We start from the raw sequence: 19,950 nt of genomic DNA, 5'->3' as shown, positions 1-19,950 counted from the left end.
ACAGGGCCTGTAGATTCTGCTCCAAGGGCAAGGCCACTGACTAGACCCCCGGGGTGGGTCATAGAGAAAGAGCTCCCTCCCCCAGCCCCGACCTCCCTGGCTCCTCTGAGCATCCAGAGAAGAGCTGAGGACAAGGAACCTGGGGCTGGCAGGAATGTCGTCTGCAGTCAGGCCTGCTTCGGAGACCCTTGAAGCCCCCCTGGAGCCCTCCTTGACCCTCTGACCTCCCCCAGACCTTGCAGAGAACCCAAGCGACAGTGGATCAGAAGCTGAGCAGCTGCCTTTGCCATTCACAGAAACACGACAGCCAGGTGCCTCGTGGTGCCTCTCTTATTCTGTCCAGGTCTGGTGAGGATCCCTTCAATGTCTTGTCACTGTCTTTGGAACTCAGTCCAAATACCATGGCCTGGCACCCCAAGATCTGATCAGCAGACCTTGTCAGCTACTCCCTGCTCTGACTTGCAGCCTTTGCCCTCCCTTGGCTGCCTCCAGCTCTGCCAAAACCCCTTCTAGAGGGGCGCCTGGGTGGCTCAGTGGGTTGAATCCTCTGCCTTTGGCTCAGGTCATGATCCCAGAGTCCTGGGATTGAGCCCTGCATTGGGCTCTCTGCTCTGCGGGGGGGCCTGCTTCTCTCTCTCTCTGCCTGCCTCTCTGCCTACTTGTGATCTCTGTCTGTGAAATAAATAAATAAAATCTTAAAAAAACAAAAAACAAAAAACCCTTCTAGAGCCCCTGCACCAGGAACCTCTACCCCTCCAACCCCCACCCTGCCTGGGTCCTGACCGCAGACTCAGGTCCCCAGGGGGCAGGGCTGGAATCTGACCCCTGTCTGGGGGCCAGCCCAGTATAGGCACCACCGAGTGTTTGCTGAACTGAATTGCCCTGGGATATCACACTCATTAATGCCTTCGTTCTACTGAGCACCTACTATGTGCCAGGCACTGGCCTGTAGGGCAGAGAATTTGCTGACGGACAAGAGAGACCCAGTCCTTCCCCTCATGGGGTTTGAGAAAGAAATAGGTATGAAGCCAATAGTCACACAAACACCTAGATTGTTATAAAGAAACTGTGGCCTCTGGAAAATTCCAGACAATGGCTCATGTGGGGGGAGAAGTGGTGTTTTCAACAGAGATCAGAAGGAGAGAATGGGTGAGGAGGGACTTCTCTCTTGACATTCATTCATCTCTTTACTCAACTCTCCGGTAGAGATGGTTACCTACCATCCATCCATCCATCCATCCATCCATCCATCCATCCATCCAACCATCCATCCAACAGATATCTGAGGAGGACCTACTGAGTGCCTCTGCCAGCCATTTTCACCCACCCAGCCCATACGGTCTACCTCTGCCTGAAGTAGGTGCTAAGCTCATGCGTGCTGATGGGCAGGTTGATGGGACTCTGTGAATGACTGGGCCTCACCTCTGGACTGCGAGCACATGTGGACACCACGTGCTGATGTGTGCAAGCAGCTCAAGCCAAAGAGTGCCCTTCTGCCCCCTGTGCTCCCCACTACAAATGGGCCCCCTCCTCCCCTTCACTACATAAGCCAAGAGCCCCAGTCCTGGTACTCACCAGAATCTCATCCTGCAAAGAGGTAACCATAGCAACCACGAGAAGCATCGGGAGAGAGGAGAGAGGGTTACTGAGGCAGAGTGGGAGGCTTGTGGCTGGCAGCTGACAGGCTCCCTGGCCCCCGTGGGACCCTTCCCCTCGGGGGAGGGGGCTCTCAGAGCTTGGCGTCCATCCGGCACCCTCCATCCCTCCGGCTGGGGCACTGGGGTTCACTCACCTGGTTCCCTGAAGCCTTCTTCTTGTTCATCTGGTTGCTCCTCTGCTGAGCACTGACAGGGAGAGGGGGAAGGGTCTCGGGATTTCTTCTCTCAAGAGGCCTAACTTCAGTGCCACTGCTTAGTGGGCACTGGACCCAGAGGGTTAACCTAGCAGGCCTGGGTCCTACACACACACACAAACACACACACACACACACACACACACACAGAGGAGGTGTCGCCTTCTCTGCCTAGGGGGCACTCACTTGGCAAAGCCTATGAAGTCCTCATGATTGGTGTTCATGTATGCCAGCTCAATGTCGATGAGAAGCATGACCTTCGAAGATACACATGTTGGCAGGCAAGGGGGAAAAAAATGGCAGGGTTTTAAAATGCACGAAGGGCTGGAAGAAACATACTTATAGCACATATAGAACCCATAATAAATCAACCAAGCCTTCAATAATGGGATCCATAATAAATAAAGAGTTCCTACAAGTCAATAAAGGAAAGAGACATGCCACACAAATCAAATTAGCCAGAGAACACGAATGGGTAATCCATAGAGAAAATACATATAATATATAAGGATATATAAAAAATGTTCACCCTCATTAATAATGAAATCTAAATTAAAACAATGACAGCCTTTTATAACCTATCAAATTAAAAGTAAATATTGGTAATGACCAGGGTGGCCATGATTGTGGGAAGATGGATTTTCATATACTGTTGGTGGAAGTGCAAATCAGGGCCACCATCTTGGAGGGTTATTGGGCAACATTTAACAATATTAAAATGCACATACTCACTGCTAGAACTGTATATATAATATGTATTGTAGGTCTCATAGATAAACTCATCCAAGTGAGCAAAGATATATGTTCAGTGTGGTGTAGTTTGTAGTGGAGAAAAACTGGAAACAAGCTAATGGCCATCAGAAGGTGAAATAAATTATGGTATCCTCTGAACAATAAAGCATTCTACAACATTCAAAAGAATGAGGACAATTTCTAGGTTCCGGCACTGGAAGATTCCCTTTGCAAATGAGGAAGAGTGGTGGGATTTGTAACTGAGCTGTGACCAGAGGAACATTCCCGATGCACACCGCCGGGTTTAGACCCAAGCCCCACTGCTCCCCATAATACACCTGTGCTCACTGAGCCTCCAGTTCTGCAGATGAAATGCTCTGCAACCTAGGAGCGGCGAAGTCATGATGAAATGAGGCAGCTCACATATCTGACATGTAATGGGTGCTCAACAGATGTTAGCTACTACAATTATCTTTAGAGAAAAAAGGCAAGACACACAGCGGGACTGCGGTTATTGGAGATTAAGGTGGAAACTGGAATGTGTATATGTCTCGGGAAAAAATGCCGAGGGGCGCCTGGTTGGCTCAGTTGGTTAAGTGGCTAACTTCAGCTCACGTCATGATCCCAGGGTCCTGGGATGGAGCTCCTGGTCTGGCTCCCCATTGAGTAGGGAGTCTGTTTGTCCCTCTTCCTGTGCCCCTGCCCCTTACTTGTGCTCTTGCTTGCTCTCTCTCTCAAATAAATAAATAAGATATTTTTTTTTAAAGTGGAAAATATATGGCAGGATCTTTTTTGGATTTTTTAATTATTTTTTAACCTTTTTTCAAAAGATCTTATTTATTTAAGAGAGAGAGTGCAAGAGGTGGGGGAAGGGTAGAGGAACAAGCATACCCCTCACTGAGCAGGGAGTCCAATGTGGGGCTCAAATCCAGGACCCTGAGATCATGATCTGAGCAGAAGGCAGATGCTTAACCGACTGAGTCCCCCAGGCATCCCAATAAGTAAGATCTTAAAACAAAATGCTTGGGCCTTGAAGGGAACATACCAAGCTGTTAATAATGGTTATTTTGTGGGAGGAACCAGGGGCAGGGAAGAGTGAATGAAGGAACACTTTACCTGTAATTTAATTACTTTTATACCGATTGAATATTTTATTATTTATCACTTTTGTAATTGAAGAGATCAATGAGGATTCAAAAACACAACATGCGAACAAAGTTGTGAACGACTGGGGGAGAGCACCGTCATGGAGAAGGGGCGTGTTAGTATGGAGGTTAGGAATTGGGAGCCAGGGCGTGGGTACAGACAGAAGGATGACAGAGAAACGTACAAGTAAGAGGACTTGTCTATGGGCCTCGTGTGGGCTATGAGGAGGCAGGCTCCTCTGCTTCTCCCAGCTCAGAGGCAGCATTCAGTGACTATGTTTGTGAACGAAGGAATGGATGTCTGATAAATGACTAAATAAAAGTCTATTTGGGCAATGGAATATCATTCAGATAGTCCTTAAAAAGGAAGGAAATTCAGAAGGGGCACCTGCACCCCAATGTTCATAGCAGCAATGTCCACAATAGCTTAACTATAGAAAGAGCCCTGATGTCCATCAACAGATGAATGGATAAAGAAGATGTGGGAGACACACACACACACACACACACACACACAAATATTATGTAGTCGTCAAAAATGAAACCTAGCCATTTGCAATGAGATGGATGGAACTAGAGGTTATTATGCTAAGCGAAATGAGTCAAACTAGAGAAAGACAATTATTAAATGATTTCATTCATGTGTGGAATTTAAGAAACAAAACAGAAGCGCATAGTGGAAGGGAGGGAAAAATAAAACAAGAAGAAATCAGAGAGGGAGACAAACCATAAGAGACTCTTAATCATAGGAAACAAACTGAGGGTTGCTGGAGGGGAGGGGGGTGTAGGGATGGGGTAACTGGGTGAGGGGCATTAACGAGGGCATGGGATGTAACGAACCCTGGGTGTTATATATAACCAATGAATCACTGACCTCTACCTCTGAAACTAATAATACACTATATGTTCATTAATTGAATTTAAATAATTTTTTTAAAAAAAGAAGGGAACTGTGACACCTGGTGTGGTCTAGCTGGACCTTGCGCAAACCACACTAAGTGAAACAAGCCAGACACAAAAGGACAATTACTGTAAGTTTCCACGTATACAAGGTCTCTAGAGTTGTCAAATTCACGGAAACACAAAGGAGATCAGTGGTTGCCAGGGGCTGGGGGAAGGCAGGGGCTGGAGAGTCACTGTTTAATGGCACAGAACTTCGTTTGGGGAGGATGAAAAGATTCTGGAGACGGGGGTGATGGTCACACAACAGGTGAATGTGCTTCACGCAACTGAACCCACACTGAAAAGTGGTGAAAATGGCAAATTTTATGTTCTATATATTCGACCACAATAAAAACGTTAGAGAAGCAGAGAGTATGAGGTGAGAACGTGTAAAGGAGACTGAGACAGAAGAGGCAAATAGGAAGGAGGAGGAGGAGGGCTGAGGGCTGGGGGTTGGGGTGGGGGTGGGGGGCGGGCACCAGAGTGCCAAGGGCTCACCTGCTCCTTGGTGCGACCCTCACGCTCCCGAATGTGGGTGGTCACGATGCGCTCCATCTCCTCCCGCAGCCGGGGATACTGCTGCAGCTGGGGAGGCGTGGGAGGGGAGAGAGCCACGTACACAGGGGGGCACTGGTGGGGAGCACCCCCACCCCACCAGAATCCAGGGATCCAGGGGCATGGGGTGGCAGGACACACAGAAGGCCTGAGATGAGGGGAAGAGAGGCCTGGGGTCCCAGGAAGCTGAAGGCACCAAGCCATGGCCACCCTTTCCCTCAAGTGTGGGTTCCAAACGGCAATTCAAGGGTCTTTGGGGTTCCAGGCCCTCTTCCAGGCCTACTTGGGCACCTTCGGGGGGAGGGCAGTTCTCATGGGCAGAAACGCCATGGGGCCCAGCCTTCTCCGCCATCTTGGTGGCAGCCATCTTGGAAACAGACTATTGGATGGAGGCTTCTGTGGGGGGCCCGTTTGCTCCCAAAGCTTTCATTGACCCCCAGAGCTAACCCTTGTCCTCCCAAAGGCTTGGAGGGACAGTCAGGAGGGGAATCAGGCAGAGAACAGCCTCAAGATTCCTGTCCAGGAAGAATCTGGGGAGGGCAGGGCCCGAGGTGCCAGCTGGCCTCCTGAGTCAGGCTGGGGACAGGCAATAGCCCTTGTCAGAGCTGAGGGAGGGGGTGGGGGGAGACCAGCAGGCACATACAGGACATGCAGGAGCCACAGGTAAGGCATGCGAGGGCATCGGGTAGGGGTGGGGCATGCGGAATCAGGTCCCAGCAGCATGAGCAGTACCCCGCAGGGGCCTAGCTGGACCCCGGGCCCTCTTGGTAGAATCCACCCGGTTTTGCCTCCCTTTGCATGCCCCGGCCTGGCACCGTCATCCCCAGCGGCATCTGCCCAGCCAACTTATCTCTACCCTACTCCTTTGGGGTAGGAGCTCACCAGTACCAATTTCCCTCCAGTTTTTATCAACTGAGGCAGAAGAAGGGGAACTTCCTCGAAACCCTCCTCCCTCTTCCTATGAACTCTGCCCTCATCTCAGCTGGACTCTGGACAAAGCCCACATTGCTTCATTCTCCTACAAGACTGTTGGATGCCACCTCCTCCAGGAAGCCCACCCTGACCACCCCCAAGAGCTGGGTTAGGGGCCTCTCTGTGGCTCCCTTCCCCACAACTGGATTGCCATTGCCCTGGGGCAGGGGCAGGCCAGGCACACAGCCACGGCTCAGAGAGGACAGGTTGAAGGAATGAGAGAATGAATGAAGAATGGATGTCTTTGCCCTCCTTGCCAGGGTGAGTAGACACCAGCCCCTCTGGCTCATGAAACCAGCTCTTCCTTGGGGAGGGGGCCTCGCTGAGCTGAATGATGGGGAGACCACCCACAGGAACTTCAAGTCCTCCTGGCCTGCCCTCCCCACTTGGTGGTCACGTGGGACCCGGGTCCGGCAAATCTTGAACCAGTCCTATCCCTCTTCCCATGCCTGGGTCAGGCCCCTCAGGTGAACCCTTCTATGTGGGAAGAGACCTGGAGGTTAGTGTGCCTGGGTTACAGGTCATGATCCTGAGGGCAAGATGGCGGCCAAGGAGATGGGGCAAGGGGCATGGGAAAGGCAGAAGGATGGGGAAGAAAGTGGCACCCTGGATGCCCAGGAGAGGCAGACGTGAGAGATGGTTCATCCTCCCCCTTCACCCCCGACCATCCCATGGCTATGCCAAGGTGTGGCTGATGTGGCCAAACACAAGAGACCTGGCGGGAGATGTAGTGCGAGACCGGGGGCTTCCAAACAAACTGGCTGGACGGGCCTGGTGGACCCGCTGCCCCATGAGGCCCAAGGAGGGGCTGTAGTCCTTGAAGTCTCCAACTTGGGGTAGACATTCAGGAATGAGTCACCTCCTCTGAGGTGGTCCCACGTGCTTCCTCCCAGGGCAGGGCTATGGCGGGGTGGGGGGGTGTGTTGGAGGGGGGAGGTGGGCAAGGAGGGAAGGGGGAGCAGTTTGGTAAAGAACATGACCAATTCTCTCACTGGTTCTGGATGTTACATTTGTCAAATTTTCCATGTGTCACACATGACAGGGCAGCCTCAGCCTCTTTGAGAAGTTCTGTTCCCTTTGAGCATCTTTTTCCATTCTGGCTGTCTCTGAGCCTTTCCAGGACTTTTAGCCAGTTTTTAAAATGGAACATTTCTCTCCCAGTCCTTGGCTGAGTAGAGCGGTCAGCTTGGAGCCCATGAGTGAGTGGCCAAGGATGCAGGCCTGGGAGCCACATGACTCTTGTTTCAAAGCCAGCCCCTGCCCTGCCAACTCTCCTTAAGAAAGTGACTGCAACCTCCCTGAGCCTCAGTTTCTCCATGTGGAAAATGGGGCAGTAACAGTGCCTTCCCTCTTAGTGTCTTTGGGAGGATTAAGCAGCACACCCCATGGGTGACATTAAACTCCAGATTTCATCCAGAGGAAAGCTGTAATCCCAGCAGGCCCGGGAAGAGTTAGAATGGACTATTTAGAAGCCTCTGGGAGGTGCCTGGGTAAACTTAAAAAGACTTGGGGAAGAAAAAAATAAAGAAGATGGGTGAAGTTTTGCCATGTAAAGAAAAAAAAAATCATTACTAATTTAATACATCAAAAGGCAACATTATTTTTTAGAAATAATTTATAAGCTTTCTTTTTTAAAGTTTTGGTTATCAGTATTCCTGCTGACAAAAATCTAGACTCACTGCAAGACTAAAATTTGCAAAGTAGAAATGGAAAAGTTCCTATTCTCCTTGCCCTCCCTTAACATAATGGTTAGCAATGTGATGACTATGCCTTTGGGATTTTATTATTCACACATACCATTTCCTCCCCCAAATACTATATTGTCTTTTGAAACCTGCTCTTTTCCCACAGTACACTGGGGAGGGACATGTGAATGGAAATAAATATATCTTGCCCTTTTATTTTTATTTTTTTTTTTGATTTTTTATTTATTTATTTATTTATTTGACAGAGAGAGAGAGAGAGCACAAGTAGACAGAGAGGCAGGCAGAGAGAGGGGGAAGCAGGCTCACCGCCGAGCAGAGAACCCGATGCGGGGCTCGATCCCAGGACCCTGAGATCATGACCTGAGCCGAAGGCAGAGGCTTAACCCACTGAGCCACCCAGGTGCCCCTATATCTTGCCCTTTTAATAGCTATAGTCTGCCACTGACTGTATGATACTTTACATAATCGATCCCCTCTTGATGGATATCTGGGTTGTTTCCAAAATGTTACCATTTACGATAATTACTGCTTTCCTTTGGAATGCAATTCGGCAGATTGTTTCATAGTTTTTAAATGTTTGATTCTAGTAATCAGTTTTCTAAGAATCTATCCTAAGGAAAAAAAAATCCTAGAGAAAGAGGATTTTTGTATAGGCAAAGATGTTCAGTGGGGCCTGGCTGGCTCAGTCGGTAAAGTGTGTGACTCTTGATCTCAGGGTGATGAGTTCAAGCCCCATGTTGGGTGTAGAGATTACTAAGGATGTTCATTGCCAGATTATTTATAATATTGAAAAACCAGAGACAATTTAAATGGCCTGGGTGGTACAGTGGGTTAAGCGTTTGACTCTTGGTTTTGGCTCAGGTCCTGATCTCAGAATCGTGAGATCGAACCCTACATCGGGCTCCACGCTGAGTGTGGAGTCTGCTCGAGATTCTTTCTCTCCTTCTGCCCCTCCTGCTTGTGGTCTCTCTCTCTCTCTAAAATAAATAAATCTTAAAAAAAAAAATGTTCACCAATAGAAAAACATGTACTACATGTTACATAAATCATGACAAATCTGTTCAGTAGACTATCACGCAACCACTAAAAAAGGTTTATGTAGACTATATTACATACCCCCCCCAATGTGTGTTACTAAAAGAAAAAGCAGGATGCTAATATATTCACAGTGGGGCTACCTAACAAGGAAAATAAACCTATGTATAGAAAAAAGATTTGGGGGGTGCCTGGGTGGCTCAGTGGGTTAAGCCTCTGCCTTCGGCTCAGGTCATGATCCCAGGATCCTGGGATCGAGCCCCATATCGGGCTTTCTGCTCGGCGGGGAGCCTGCTTACCCTCCTCTCTCTCTCTGCCTGCCTCTGCCTACCTGTGATCTCTCTCTCTGTCAGATAAATAAATAAAATCTTAAAAAAGAAAAAAGATTTGGAGGGAGTGCCCAGGTGGCTCAGTTAGTTAAGGGCCCAATTTGTGATTTCTGCTCAGGCCATGAGACTGAGCCCCCTGTTGGGCTCTGCACTCAGCAGAGTGTCTGCTTGGGATTTCTTTCTTTCTTTCTCTTTTCCTTCCTTCCTTCCTTCCTTCCTTCCTTCCTTCCTTCCTTCCTTCCTTCCTTTCTTCCTTTCTTTCCTTTTTTTAAAGATTTTATGTATTTATTTAATACAGAGAGAGAGAGCACGCATACAAGCAGGGGGAGTGGCAGGGAAAGGGAGAAGCAGGCTCCCCGCAGAGCAGGAAGCCCGACTTGGGGCTCGATCCTAGGATTCTGGGATCATTATCTGAGCCTAAGGCAGATGCTTAACTACCTGAGCCACTGAGGTGCCCCTGCTTGGGATTTTTTATTTTTCTCTCTCTCCCTCTGCCCCTTCCCCCACTCTCAAAATAAATAAATAACCCTTAGAGGGAAAAGGACAAGGGAAAAAAATTAGGAGGAATAGGACAATGTTGGGGAAGTGGGGAAGTTACCCAAATCATGAATGTTCATATCCACTGACTGGCCATTGTCTTTCTAGAAATTTTCCCTAAAGAAAAAGCAGAATAGGGGTGCCTGGGTGGCTCAGTAGTTAGGCAGCGGCCTTCGGCTGAGGTCATAATCCCAAGGTGCTGGGATCAAGCCCTGCATTGGGCTCCCTGCTCAGCAGAGAGCCTGGTTCTCCCTCTCCCTCTGCCTGCCGCTCTGCCAATTTGTGCTCGCTCTCTGTCAAATAAACAAATAAAATATTTTTAAAAAATTATTAAAAAAGGGGCGCCTGGGTGGCTCAGTGGGTTAAAGCCTCTGCCTTCGGCTCAGGTCATGAGATCTCAGGGTCCTGGAATCGAGCCCTAAATCGGGCTCTCTGCTCATCAGGGAGCCTGCTTCCCCCTCTCTCTCTTTGCCTGCCTCTCTGCCTACTTGAGATCTCTGTCTGCCAAATAAATAAATAAAATCTTAAAAAAAAAAAAGAAATAGCAGTATATGTACTATAAATACATTTGTAAGGTTGGTCACTGCAGCACTGTTTATAAAAGAAAAAAAGTTTGAAACAATGGCAATGTCAGTAGGATATTGGATATATAGATCAAGGCATATTTCTACAGTGGACTATGATTCAGCAGCTCAAGGGTAGATCTTGAAGTTACGTAAAGGATTCCATTACATATTGCTCAGTAAAAAAGTTCTGAAATCAGTGTGTATAGTATGATTCCATTTAGGTTAAAACTGGTGTATTTTTGTAATTAGTTAGGAAGCTAATAGTCCTTATCTTTAGGGTTGTACGATTATAGGGACTTTGCTTTCTCTGTACTGTTCGAGTATTTTTGTAACAATTGTGTACGATCATAAAAAAAAATAAAAAAAAAACAATTGTGTACGATCAGAACAAAATTAATACTGATCATTTCAATTTTTTTTTAAAAGGCGTATACTTGTAAGAAACATACAAAAATCTCAGTAGTGGCTTCCCGGGAAGGGAGGGTTGCTGCCTTTTTAAGCTTTGTCATTTCCCCAGTGTTTAGAATTGAGAAGGTATTAGTTTTAATAATGAAAAGCAAAAGTTAAAAAAAAATGTAGTTATGTCTCGTCTTCGTTTGTAAAGAGATTTAAGGCAGTTTAAAATAAACTCGGTGTTTTGGGGCGCCTGGGTGGCTCAGTGGGTTAAGCCGCTGCCTTCGGCTGGGGTCATGATCTCAGGGCCCTGGGATCGAGTCCCGCATCAGGCTCTCTGCTCAGCAGGGAGCCTGCTCCCTCCTCTCTCTCTGCCTGCCTCCCTGTCTACTTGTGATCTCTCTGTCAAATAAATAAATAAAATCTTAAAATAAACTCGGTGTTTTTTAAAGTGTAACAAAAGATTGTGTCGCCGAGAACTCAGTGGGCAGTAGGACGGTGACCCAGATGCCTCGGTCAGTACTAACCCAGTGGGGAGTCCGGCCCGGGTTTTATTACACCTGGAAAAGGCACGGTGTGGATGCTAATTTGCTTTCTGTCCACATAAGTGGGCAAAGTGAGACAGGATAAGGGAAGGTGTGCACGTGACTGATTACGCACGAGCCACGAAACCTGTGAAACTTACTTGCAACATAAAGTTAAGGCAGAAGTGCCCCCACGGCCCAGCATAGAGAGCTTTTTCAAGTATAGGAGAGGCTCGGCTCTCCTGGAGATTCTGAATCAGCTTTGGTGGGCAGGGGCACTGGAATCCTGGAAAGTCTCCCCCAGGTACCTGATTCTCATGCACTCCCCGGGGAAGAACTGCCTTCGGAGGATCTGGCTAAAAATCCTCAGAATGCCCAAAAGTAGACAAATAGGAAGAAGGCCTTTCAAAAGGTCACAGACCCAAAAGAGGCTGGCCCTGTTGAATGCATATGGATTACCATAAAGTGAGTAATCCAGGATGCTTTAAGGCAATTGGTTTTAAGGAACTGGGCTGGCTTCCCCCACCCCAGGAGGCCTGGATCCCAGATCTATCCATTCCTCCCCCACTTCCCTAACTCTGAATCCCACTCTGCTCTTCTTTTCTGAGACTCCGTTGATTCATCTGTAAAATGGGGATAACATTACCCACTTCTCAGGGTTGTTGGGAGGCTTAAGTCAGTTAACAAAGATGAGCACTTAGCTCAGTGCTTGGCCCATAATAGCTGCTTAACAGATATCAGCCATCCCCTTCTCATCGTTGTCACCACTGGCATTCTTAGTGAAAAGGGACCGCTGAGGATGCTCGGGTTGGAGCAAAGTCTTCTAGCATCGATGGGGGCCTAAAGGATCGTTAAGTGTAAGCAGACCCAGGGTTATAGGCTGGCACGAAGCCTAAGGGCCCAGAGTCACCCGGCCAGCACAGGCGTCTGGGTCCACGTGGGTGGCGGAGAAGCTGGCAGGCCTGCTCAGCAGATGGTTCTGCCCACGGGAGGCCATGGCCATGAGGAAGGGACAGCCAGGCCCAGCCCCGCCCTGGTGGCCGTCATACCTTTTCGCTACACTTTCTGATGGTGGCCGTGAGCTCACTGACTACCATATCCACACACTTGATACTGGGCTCTTTGAGCTTCTGCACCTGCTTTTTCACTGTGGCTTCAAAAGCGAGGTCAGGTGTGAAGAGGCCCGTCCTGCACCCGGGGAGGAGGGGACGGGACAGGAGGAGCAGCCGTGGGCAGGTGGGGAGAAGGAAGGGAGTGAAAGCCAAGCAGAGCCAGGATTCGGGAGTGGAGGATGGCACGGGCATGGGGGAAGAGAGAGAGACACCGACACAGAGAAAGAGAGAGAGAACAGAAGACAATGTGAGCGTGGGACCGGCCCTCCCTACCGCCACCCGGGGTCGGCACCTCCCAGGAGCTGCCAAGTATCCCCCAAGACTCTGTGGATATGGGGTGGGGGGCTTCTGAGGGACCAACCCCTGCTCCAAATAAGGCCCCTTCCTAAGTTTAGATCCTCTCCCCAGGGCTTGGGGCTCACCCCCACCCCTACTCCTCAGCTACACTGAGCCAGCCCTCTCTGTCTTTTCCAATGCTATCTTTGTCACAGCCTTTGGGTCCTCCTAAGGGTCCCAGGCCAGAACCCCACCCACCCGTTCCGTTCAATTCAAGGTTTGCCAGAATCTCCTGCATTCACTTCATCTTGGCTCCAAAGCCTAGCATGATTCCCTACCTCAACCAGGATCGCTGCATCCAGCTGTCCAGGCTGTGCACTGCACAACTCCAGGGGGCTCCATTTGCATAGACCATGGTGCAGATGATGCCTCCTGGAGTTGCATAGCTGCCTGACCTCCACTCTCCAGCTCTCTGTTCTACTTCTGCCCTTCCCTTTCTCCACAAGGGGCATCCTTTGCCTCTCCTCCAAAAGGGTCTGGAGGAACTCAGCTGGGAAAGACAGAAAGAGAGAAGAGGAAAGACAGAAAGAGTGGAAGTGGTGGTAGAGAGGGTCCAGGGCAGCAGTGGGGAGAGGGAAGGAAGGGAGGCTGAGCGTGGAATCAAAGAGGTAAGTACTGGATTCGGAGTGCAAAGCCTTGGCTTCGAGTAATAGCTCTGCCACTTACTAACTTATATGACCTGGGACAAGTCACTTGATCTCCTAAGCCTCAGTTTTCATGCTGTGACATGGGTGCCATCCTCCCTGCCCTGTCCTCCTTGGGAGGTTCTGTGAAACTCAGATGACGTAACAGATGGAAGAGGGCTCTGTGCCTGGAAGGTTGGATGTGGATGGAAGGGAAGGGGAAGGTCCTGAGTGAGAGTCCTGAGTGAGGCTGGGGTGAGAATGGGGAGGATGAAAGACAGTGGGGAGTCAGGGTACCTGCTAGACCCGGGTCCTCTGCACCCCTCTAGCCATCCAGAAGGCCCTGTATTTCACCTGCCTGTGGGGTCCCTGGAGCCCCCAGAGGGGACCCCCAAAGCTGGAAGAGGGCTCAGGGTCCCTCCAGGCCTATTCTCCCTGAGCTGGGGGAGCTCTTGGTGGGCTCGGAGGATGAACAGTCGCCATCACACCTGTCTTATCAATGTCTAATCCCTACATCTGGGGGCCAGGGGGTGGGTAAGGCCCCCTCAGAGAGGCCCCCTGTCTTGGTCCTTGGTGGCCTGCCTCCCCCACCCCGTCGAGGTCTGTACATGCTACCGAGGAGGTGGTGGGGGATGTGGGGGAAGGAGCGCCTGGCAGCGGTGCAGGAGGGGGGCAGAGGTGGGGGGGCTGGCCCGGGCCACCGGGTTACCTTCTTGGTGCACTGTCTAACCGTGCTGATTAGCTCCGAGATAACCATGTCCACACACTTGAGACACGGTTCTCGGATCTTCTTCACCTGCTTTTTCACAATGGTCTCAAAGGCCATGTCTGGGGTAAAGAGCCCCGTTCTGAACGCCCGGAGCGGGAGAAGGGCACAGTGTCACAGGCCAGCTCCTCCAGGAGTGCCAGGAAAGGGCCCCGCCCGACCCCCTGAACTCTGCCCTTGGGGTCCTCCCACTACCCCCCTCTGGGTGTCAGTGTTCTCATCTGTAAAACGGGTGGGAGGGTTTCTAATGAAGGACTTTCCACTGACGCTCTTTGGGGGCAAGACACGGTCTGCTTATAGTCATGTATGTCCTGCTTCCTCTGAAAATTCTGTTCGTACAAAAGGTGCTATGGCCAGAAATGGTATGAAAACTGCCAAACTGGGTTCTCTTTAAGAGCCTTTCTGGGGATAAAACATTTTATTTTAAGATCAGGAGAGAGTTTTTTTTTTTTTTTTTTCCTGTGTCATGGCCAATGCAGTTATCAGTCTGTAATTTCCATGCCAAACCTTGGAATTGAACCTGCTTAAATGCAGGGATATTTTGGTCTCGTTCACTGCCTCGCACATAGCAGGTGCTTTAAATTTTCTTGTTGAATGAACAGTGTGGGTCTCGGTCCTTGAAGGGGGTTAAGCTTTTAAGGAAGAGTCCTTTTTCTAGTCCCCTTTCCTGTTCCAAAGGCCATGAGGCTGGCTAGAAGGAGGGAAGTGATGTGGAATGGGGCCCACTTGGGGCTAATGAGACTACGGGAGGGTCTGGAGGGTTGAGAGGCCCTGTCCCATCCTAAAAGGACACAGACATTTACTAGCAGCTCCATCCCAGACCCTCCCCAGTGGTTTGGCACCTCCTGGAGAGGACTGGGGGAGGCTGTCTCATCCTGAGGATGTGCAGGAGGTCCAAGCCTGGAGGATGTTTCCCCAGCCACCTATGTCCTAGGCTCTGCCCAGCTGGTCCAGCCTGCAGGCCCTGGTTCCAGGGACAGCAAAGGAGGATAGCAAGTTACAGGGAGGGGGTGGCCCATACCTCCAGTCCACCTCCCCCAGCCCGAGCCTATTTGAGCTGAGAGCCAGAAAGGGTGGAGGGGACTGGGGACCAGGGCTCTTGGTCCTTCCTGAGGGCGGCTCACTTCTCTCCCTGTGCCTTGGCACCAGACACCCTGCCTTCCAGGGCTCAGCCCCCTTCCCCGGTCCCAATACGTGCCTAATGCCATGGATATTCTTGATGGCGTAGCTGATCTCCCTTCGGAGCTCCTTCTCGTCAAATTCCATCTGTGTAGGAGAGCAGGTGATAGCTGGTCAGGGCCTTCCTGCTTCCTGGAAGGCCAAGACCCATGCCCCCGGCCCAGGGTTGGGCGCCAGGTCAGCAAATGTATTCCTGAAAGTCCTGGGGAGGGGTAGGGTGGGTAGTCCTAAGCGAAAGCGTCCCACCCCACCTCCCCACCCCTGCCCCCGCCCCGGGGCCCTGGGGAGACTGTCCTACCTTGACTAGCTCAAAGGGGAAGCGCTCATGGAAGATCCGGTTGATGCGGGCTCCTCCTGACAATTCATAGGTGTCGATCTGGTCCCCTGAGCCCTCAATGCGCTTCTCAAAGTCCACGGCAAACTGCTGGACCATCCTGGGGGTGGAGAGAGTGTGATGGTGTGAGGGGGCTGCAGCCGCCTTGTGGAGGGAGCCCTGGGGGAGCCCTGTGCTGGGGAGTCAGAAGCCGGGGCGGGCCTCACTGCAGCAGGGCCTTGGTCTTGCGCGCTGGGTCATCAGGCCGGAAGTTCTTGTACTCCTCCACCTCCTTCTCTATGGACAGGAGCTGGCTCTGCAGCTTGTTCCGAAGCCCCGGCAGTGTGTCCCGGATGTGGTTGGTCAGTTGCTGGGGGCGGGGGCGGGGGGTGCAGAATGAGACAGGGATTAAGGCCATGGTCACAAATGCAGTTACCCAGAGGGTCAAGCAGGGGCCAGGATGCCAGGGCACCTGTGGACGTGGTGAGGTTGGAAGCGATAGAAGGCAGCCATGACCTTGCCCATCACTGCCCTGCCCACGAGAAGCAAAGCCGGTGGGGCCTGGGCCTGGCATACAGTGGGTGTATGAACTGAATTCATGAGTGAACAACGCAATTTATTTTCTTTCTTTCTTTCTTTCTTTCTTTCTTTCTTTCTTTCTTTCTTTCCTTCCTCCCTCTTTCTTTTAAAGATTTTATTTTTAAGATTTTATTTATTTGAAAGAGAGAGAATGAGAGAGAGCACAAGAGGGGGGAGGGTCAGAGGGAGAAGCAGACTCCCCACAGAGCAGGGAGCCGGACATGGGACTCGATCCTGCGACTCCAGGATCATGACCCGAGCTGAGGGCAGTCGCTTAACCAACTGAGCCACCCAGGTGCCCCTAAAGATCTTATTTTTACATAATCTCTATGCCCATTGTGGGGCTCAAACTTACAACCCTGAGATGGAGAGTACAGGCTCTACTAACTGAGCCAGCTAGGCGCCGCGTGCAATTTTCAGTAGAAACCGGGAGTCTAGATTTTTATTTGAAATTACCTGATTTCTAGACACCATGAGGGCCAAATAAAATGTTTCTGGGCAGGAATGGCTGGAGGGCTGCCCCCTCTTCCCCTCTGAGTTTAGGCCTCCCGCAGGGTAATTCTCAAGTTCAGAGAGCTGGAGTGTCAGGTCTGTAGGGCCCCAAGTCCCCAGTTCCGCCCCTATGCCACATGCCCTTTCCCGCTCCCTCCCATCCTCATCACACCCACGAGGAGGACTCCTCTGTGGGTCACCCTCACATTTGACTGGTTCTGTCCCCATGCTGCTTTCCCCAGGCCTGAGCTCCCACCTGGTTGAGGACCTTCTGCAGGTAGGGTGTGCCCATGCGGTCCGCCAAGTGGCGGTAGGATGGGTGGGAGAGGAAGAACTTGCGCTCAGCGGCCAAAGCGGCGGTGATATCTTTCTTGCCATCAATGTCCTTCTGGCTCCGGTTCACCACCCCTATGTAGCCTGTGGAAGGCGGTAGAGGTCAGGGGCGAGCAGCCTTGCGCAGGGTGGGGTGAAGGAGAGGGGCAGAGCAGCAGGTTAGGGGTGGGGCCTGCCTACCTCTGCGCAGGGGGAGAAGCTTGTTCTCCAGCACATCACGGGCATCTGTGCCCTCGTCCATCAGATCCAGCTTGGTGATGACCCCGATGGTTCGCTGGCCTGGGGGGCCGCAGGAGAGGCTCATCTGCATCTGCACTAGCCCTCCCACCTGAGACCCCGTGAACTGCGACCACCCGCTCCGCCCATCTCCCTTCCCATACCCTCCCTCACCCACCGCCTGCCTCCTTTACTCTTCAAAGTGGCTCCTCCTGGCCCAGAAAGTAGAGCCCCAGGGCCTTGCACTTCTGCTGCCCTCAGGAACCTACCCTGGGGGTCCACCTCCTTGGCAACCTTGAGAGCATCAGAGTTGGCCAAGTCGGAGTTGGCCGGGGACACTGCCAGGATGAGGCAGTTCTCCTTGGTGACAAACTGCATGAGCATGTCCCGGATCTGGAACTCGATGTCAGGAGGTTGGTCCCCCACCGGGACCTTGGTCATTCCGGGCAGGTCCACCAGTGTCAGGTTCAGCACTGGACAAGGTGGCGAGAGGGCGGGCTCAAGGCGAGGGGCGTGGCGGTGGGCGGGCGGATTAAGGAACGGGGTCGGCTAGAGAGGATCCGGCGGGAGGTGGACGGGATTAGGGAAACGCGGGGCTGAAGCAAGGGGAGTGGGGCCGTGCAAGGCCAGCAGTGGGCGGAGCCATGGCGGGGTGGAGTTTGGGGGTAGGATGGGCAGAGGAGCGGGGTCGCTGTGGGGGCGGAGCCAAGCAAGGGGGCCAGGAGGCCCGGGGCGGGGCCACGTCTCCTCACCGTGCGGCGAGTAGACGCGGAGGTTGATGGGCACCGGGGAGATGCCCTTGTTAGTGCCAGTGACCCGGTCGGTCTCAGCCTCGATCTCCAGGCGCACCTCCTCGAAGTCGGTGAATTTCTTCCCCTTGCAGTGCAGGAATTCGGCATATTCTGCCCCAGAGTGGGGAGTTGGGGAAGAACGGTGGAGGGTTAAGCATCTTAACCTGGAACCCACCCGAGTCCCCTCTTCCACTGCACAACCCACCAAACACTGCCTTCTCTCCCCTCCCTCCCCACAACACCACCACAGTCTCCGTTATGCATTTTTATCCCCACTTCCAGACGGGGAATCCAGGGCCAAAGGCACACAGCAAGCAAGTTCAGGGGCTAGGCCGGACCGCTCTTTGGGGAGAGTGGGGCTGTTGGCAGAGCGCGTACCTGTGGTGGCATTGACCAGCTGCAGGACCAGGGGGCGTCGGGTGACGATGCCTGACCCTCGGGGCAGGAAGTCCCTGCAATGAGGTGGGAGTGAGAGAAGGGTCAGGGCCTGAATAGGCTCCCTCTGTCCTGGGGGCATCTGTCCTGCCACTGTGAGTCCCAACACTCTCCCAAAGTGCCCACCACACCTTAGTCCAAGGGGTTTCGGGTCACGGAAGGGAGATGGCATCCGAGAAAGGTAGAAGGGACCTCCCCCCCCCCACCCAGTACCCTGGGTCACAGATTTATGCATATCAACTGCCAGGAGACCAATAACCCCCAGATCTCTCTCTTGGGTATGCTCTGTGTTGGTTCTGGGCTAACAAGAAGTCCCTCTGCCAACCGAGTCACCACCATTCAACTGTGGGGTGGGGTGCCCTGCGTGCCCAAGCACCCAGTGGCCACAGAGTGGGTCTCAAGGAAATGGAGCTGCACCTACTCCTCTCCTTTCCGCCGTGGGGGAAGGGCAGCATCTCACTTCCCCTTCCCTGGGGGCCCCATCTGGCTGAGGCTGAGGATGAGGAGGGATGGGGGGGGAAGGAGGAGGCAAGGGAATTCATGCTTCTTCAAGGGCCTACTGCACACCAGGCTCCTTGTGGGCAATATCTCATGCACTCCACCCAACAGCCTTGTGAGACAGGTGCTGTTATTATCCCCATTTTCCAGATGAGGAGACTGAGGCTCAGAGGTGTTCAGGCTGCGCCACTGGTATCCAGCAGAGCAGGCTCCGGAGGCAGATCTGTTTGACTCTGCTGGGAGAGCTCCCTGTGCTTCAGTCCCGTGCAGACCCAGTCTCTGAAAGACGGGACCTGAGGGGTCCCCGAGTCACTGGCCCAGACCTGATGTCTATACCCCAACTATCTGCTTGTGCTGATGTCAACCTCAGCAGTCCTTCTGGCTAGCCCTTGTGGGTGCTGATTCTCTGTCCTGTCAGCACTTCTCGTATCCACCCCCACCCACGGCCCCACCCAGGCCGGCGCAAGTCTGAGGGCGGAGGTCTCTTCAGGGACAAGGCGGTCAGAACAGCAGTCATGGGATCCCCAGGACACAGGAAATCGGGGAGCGGGCTATAGCCTGAGGGACCAGAGGGATCCAGCTGGCCACCTCATTCACGGAGAGGCACATGGAGGCCCAAGAAGGGGAAGAGACATTCAAGCTCCTTCAGGACTTGGACGGACCCTGAGAAGAACCCAGGTCTCCCACCCCCAGCCCAGAGCCTGACCTGGACCACACAGCTTCCTGTACCACCCCCCACCCCCGCACTCCCCCGCCAGGAGGGTCCCAGGCACAACAGAGTAGGCCCAAACTCCTGGGTTCAAGGCCTTCTCTTGGGTCCTGGGGACACTTCTTCCTGCCCCGCCCCTCCTCTGGGGAGATGAGAGGCCAATAGGGAGGAGTCAGCTACTTCTATGGGGAAGGAGAAGGATGACAAATCCTGCCTTTATTCATCATTTCCAGGTGCTAGGCAAGCACTTTTAATTTCTGCAAGACGGAGCTTCGGAAAG

At 52.1% G+C, this 19,950-nt stretch overlaps 1 protein-coding gene across 13 annotated transcripts in view; it reads right to left on the bottom strand.

Moving 5' to 3' along the window:
• DNM1 (dynamin 1) overlaps nucleotides 1–19,950 on the bottom strand; it is a 45,212-nt gene that overhangs the window by 12,607 nt on the left and 12,655 nt on the right. For 9 of the 13 annotated variants that reach the window (XR_004383682.1, XR_004383683.1, XM_032865976.1 and 6 more), the window contains exons 2-14: nucleotides 18,407–18,480; nucleotides 17,990–18,139; nucleotides 17,507–17,710; nucleotides 17,202–17,300; nucleotides 16,945–17,105; nucleotides 15,845–15,987; nucleotides 15,603–15,738; nucleotides 15,324–15,391; nucleotides 12,338–12,476; nucleotides 5,170–5,256; nucleotides 2,039–2,109; nucleotides 1,793–1,844; nucleotides 1,576–1,587 (exon numbers count right to left, since the gene is read on the bottom strand). Coding sequence is in view for 11 of the 13 variants with exons in the window: in XM_032865976.1 (XP_032721867.1) it covers nucleotides 1,576–1,587; nucleotides 1,793–1,844; nucleotides 2,039–2,109; nucleotides 5,170–5,256; nucleotides 12,338–12,476; nucleotides 15,324–15,391; nucleotides 15,603–15,738; nucleotides 15,845–15,987; nucleotides 16,945–17,105; nucleotides 17,202–17,300; nucleotides 17,507–17,710; nucleotides 17,990–18,139; nucleotides 18,407–18,480 (1,396 nt within the window). In the remaining 2 variants the exon portion in view is untranslated. Of the gene's footprint in view, nucleotides 1–1,575; nucleotides 1,588–1,792; nucleotides 1,845–2,038; nucleotides 2,110–5,169; nucleotides 5,257–12,337; nucleotides 12,477–14,068; nucleotides 14,208–15,323; nucleotides 15,392–15,602; nucleotides 15,739–15,844; nucleotides 15,988–16,944; nucleotides 17,106–17,201; nucleotides 17,301–17,506; nucleotides 17,711–17,989; nucleotides 18,140–18,406; nucleotides 18,481–19,950 lie in introns of all 13 variants that reach the window. The other 4 variants (XM_032865977.1, XM_032865968.1, XM_032865970.1 and 1 more) reach the window with 1 other exon arrangement.

The sequence above is a fragment of the Lontra canadensis genome, unplaced genomic scaffold (genome assembly GCF_010015895.1).
Source record: "Lontra canadensis isolate GAN:19392208 unplaced genomic scaffold, GSC_riverotter_1.0 scaffold30, whole genome shotgun sequence".
Classification (NCBI taxonomy): domain Eukaryota; kingdom Metazoa; phylum Chordata; class Mammalia; order Carnivora; family Mustelidae; genus Lontra; species Lontra canadensis.
The sequence above is the reverse complement of the archived record's forward strand: the minus strand, read 5'-3'. Positions and strand labels throughout refer to the sequence as shown.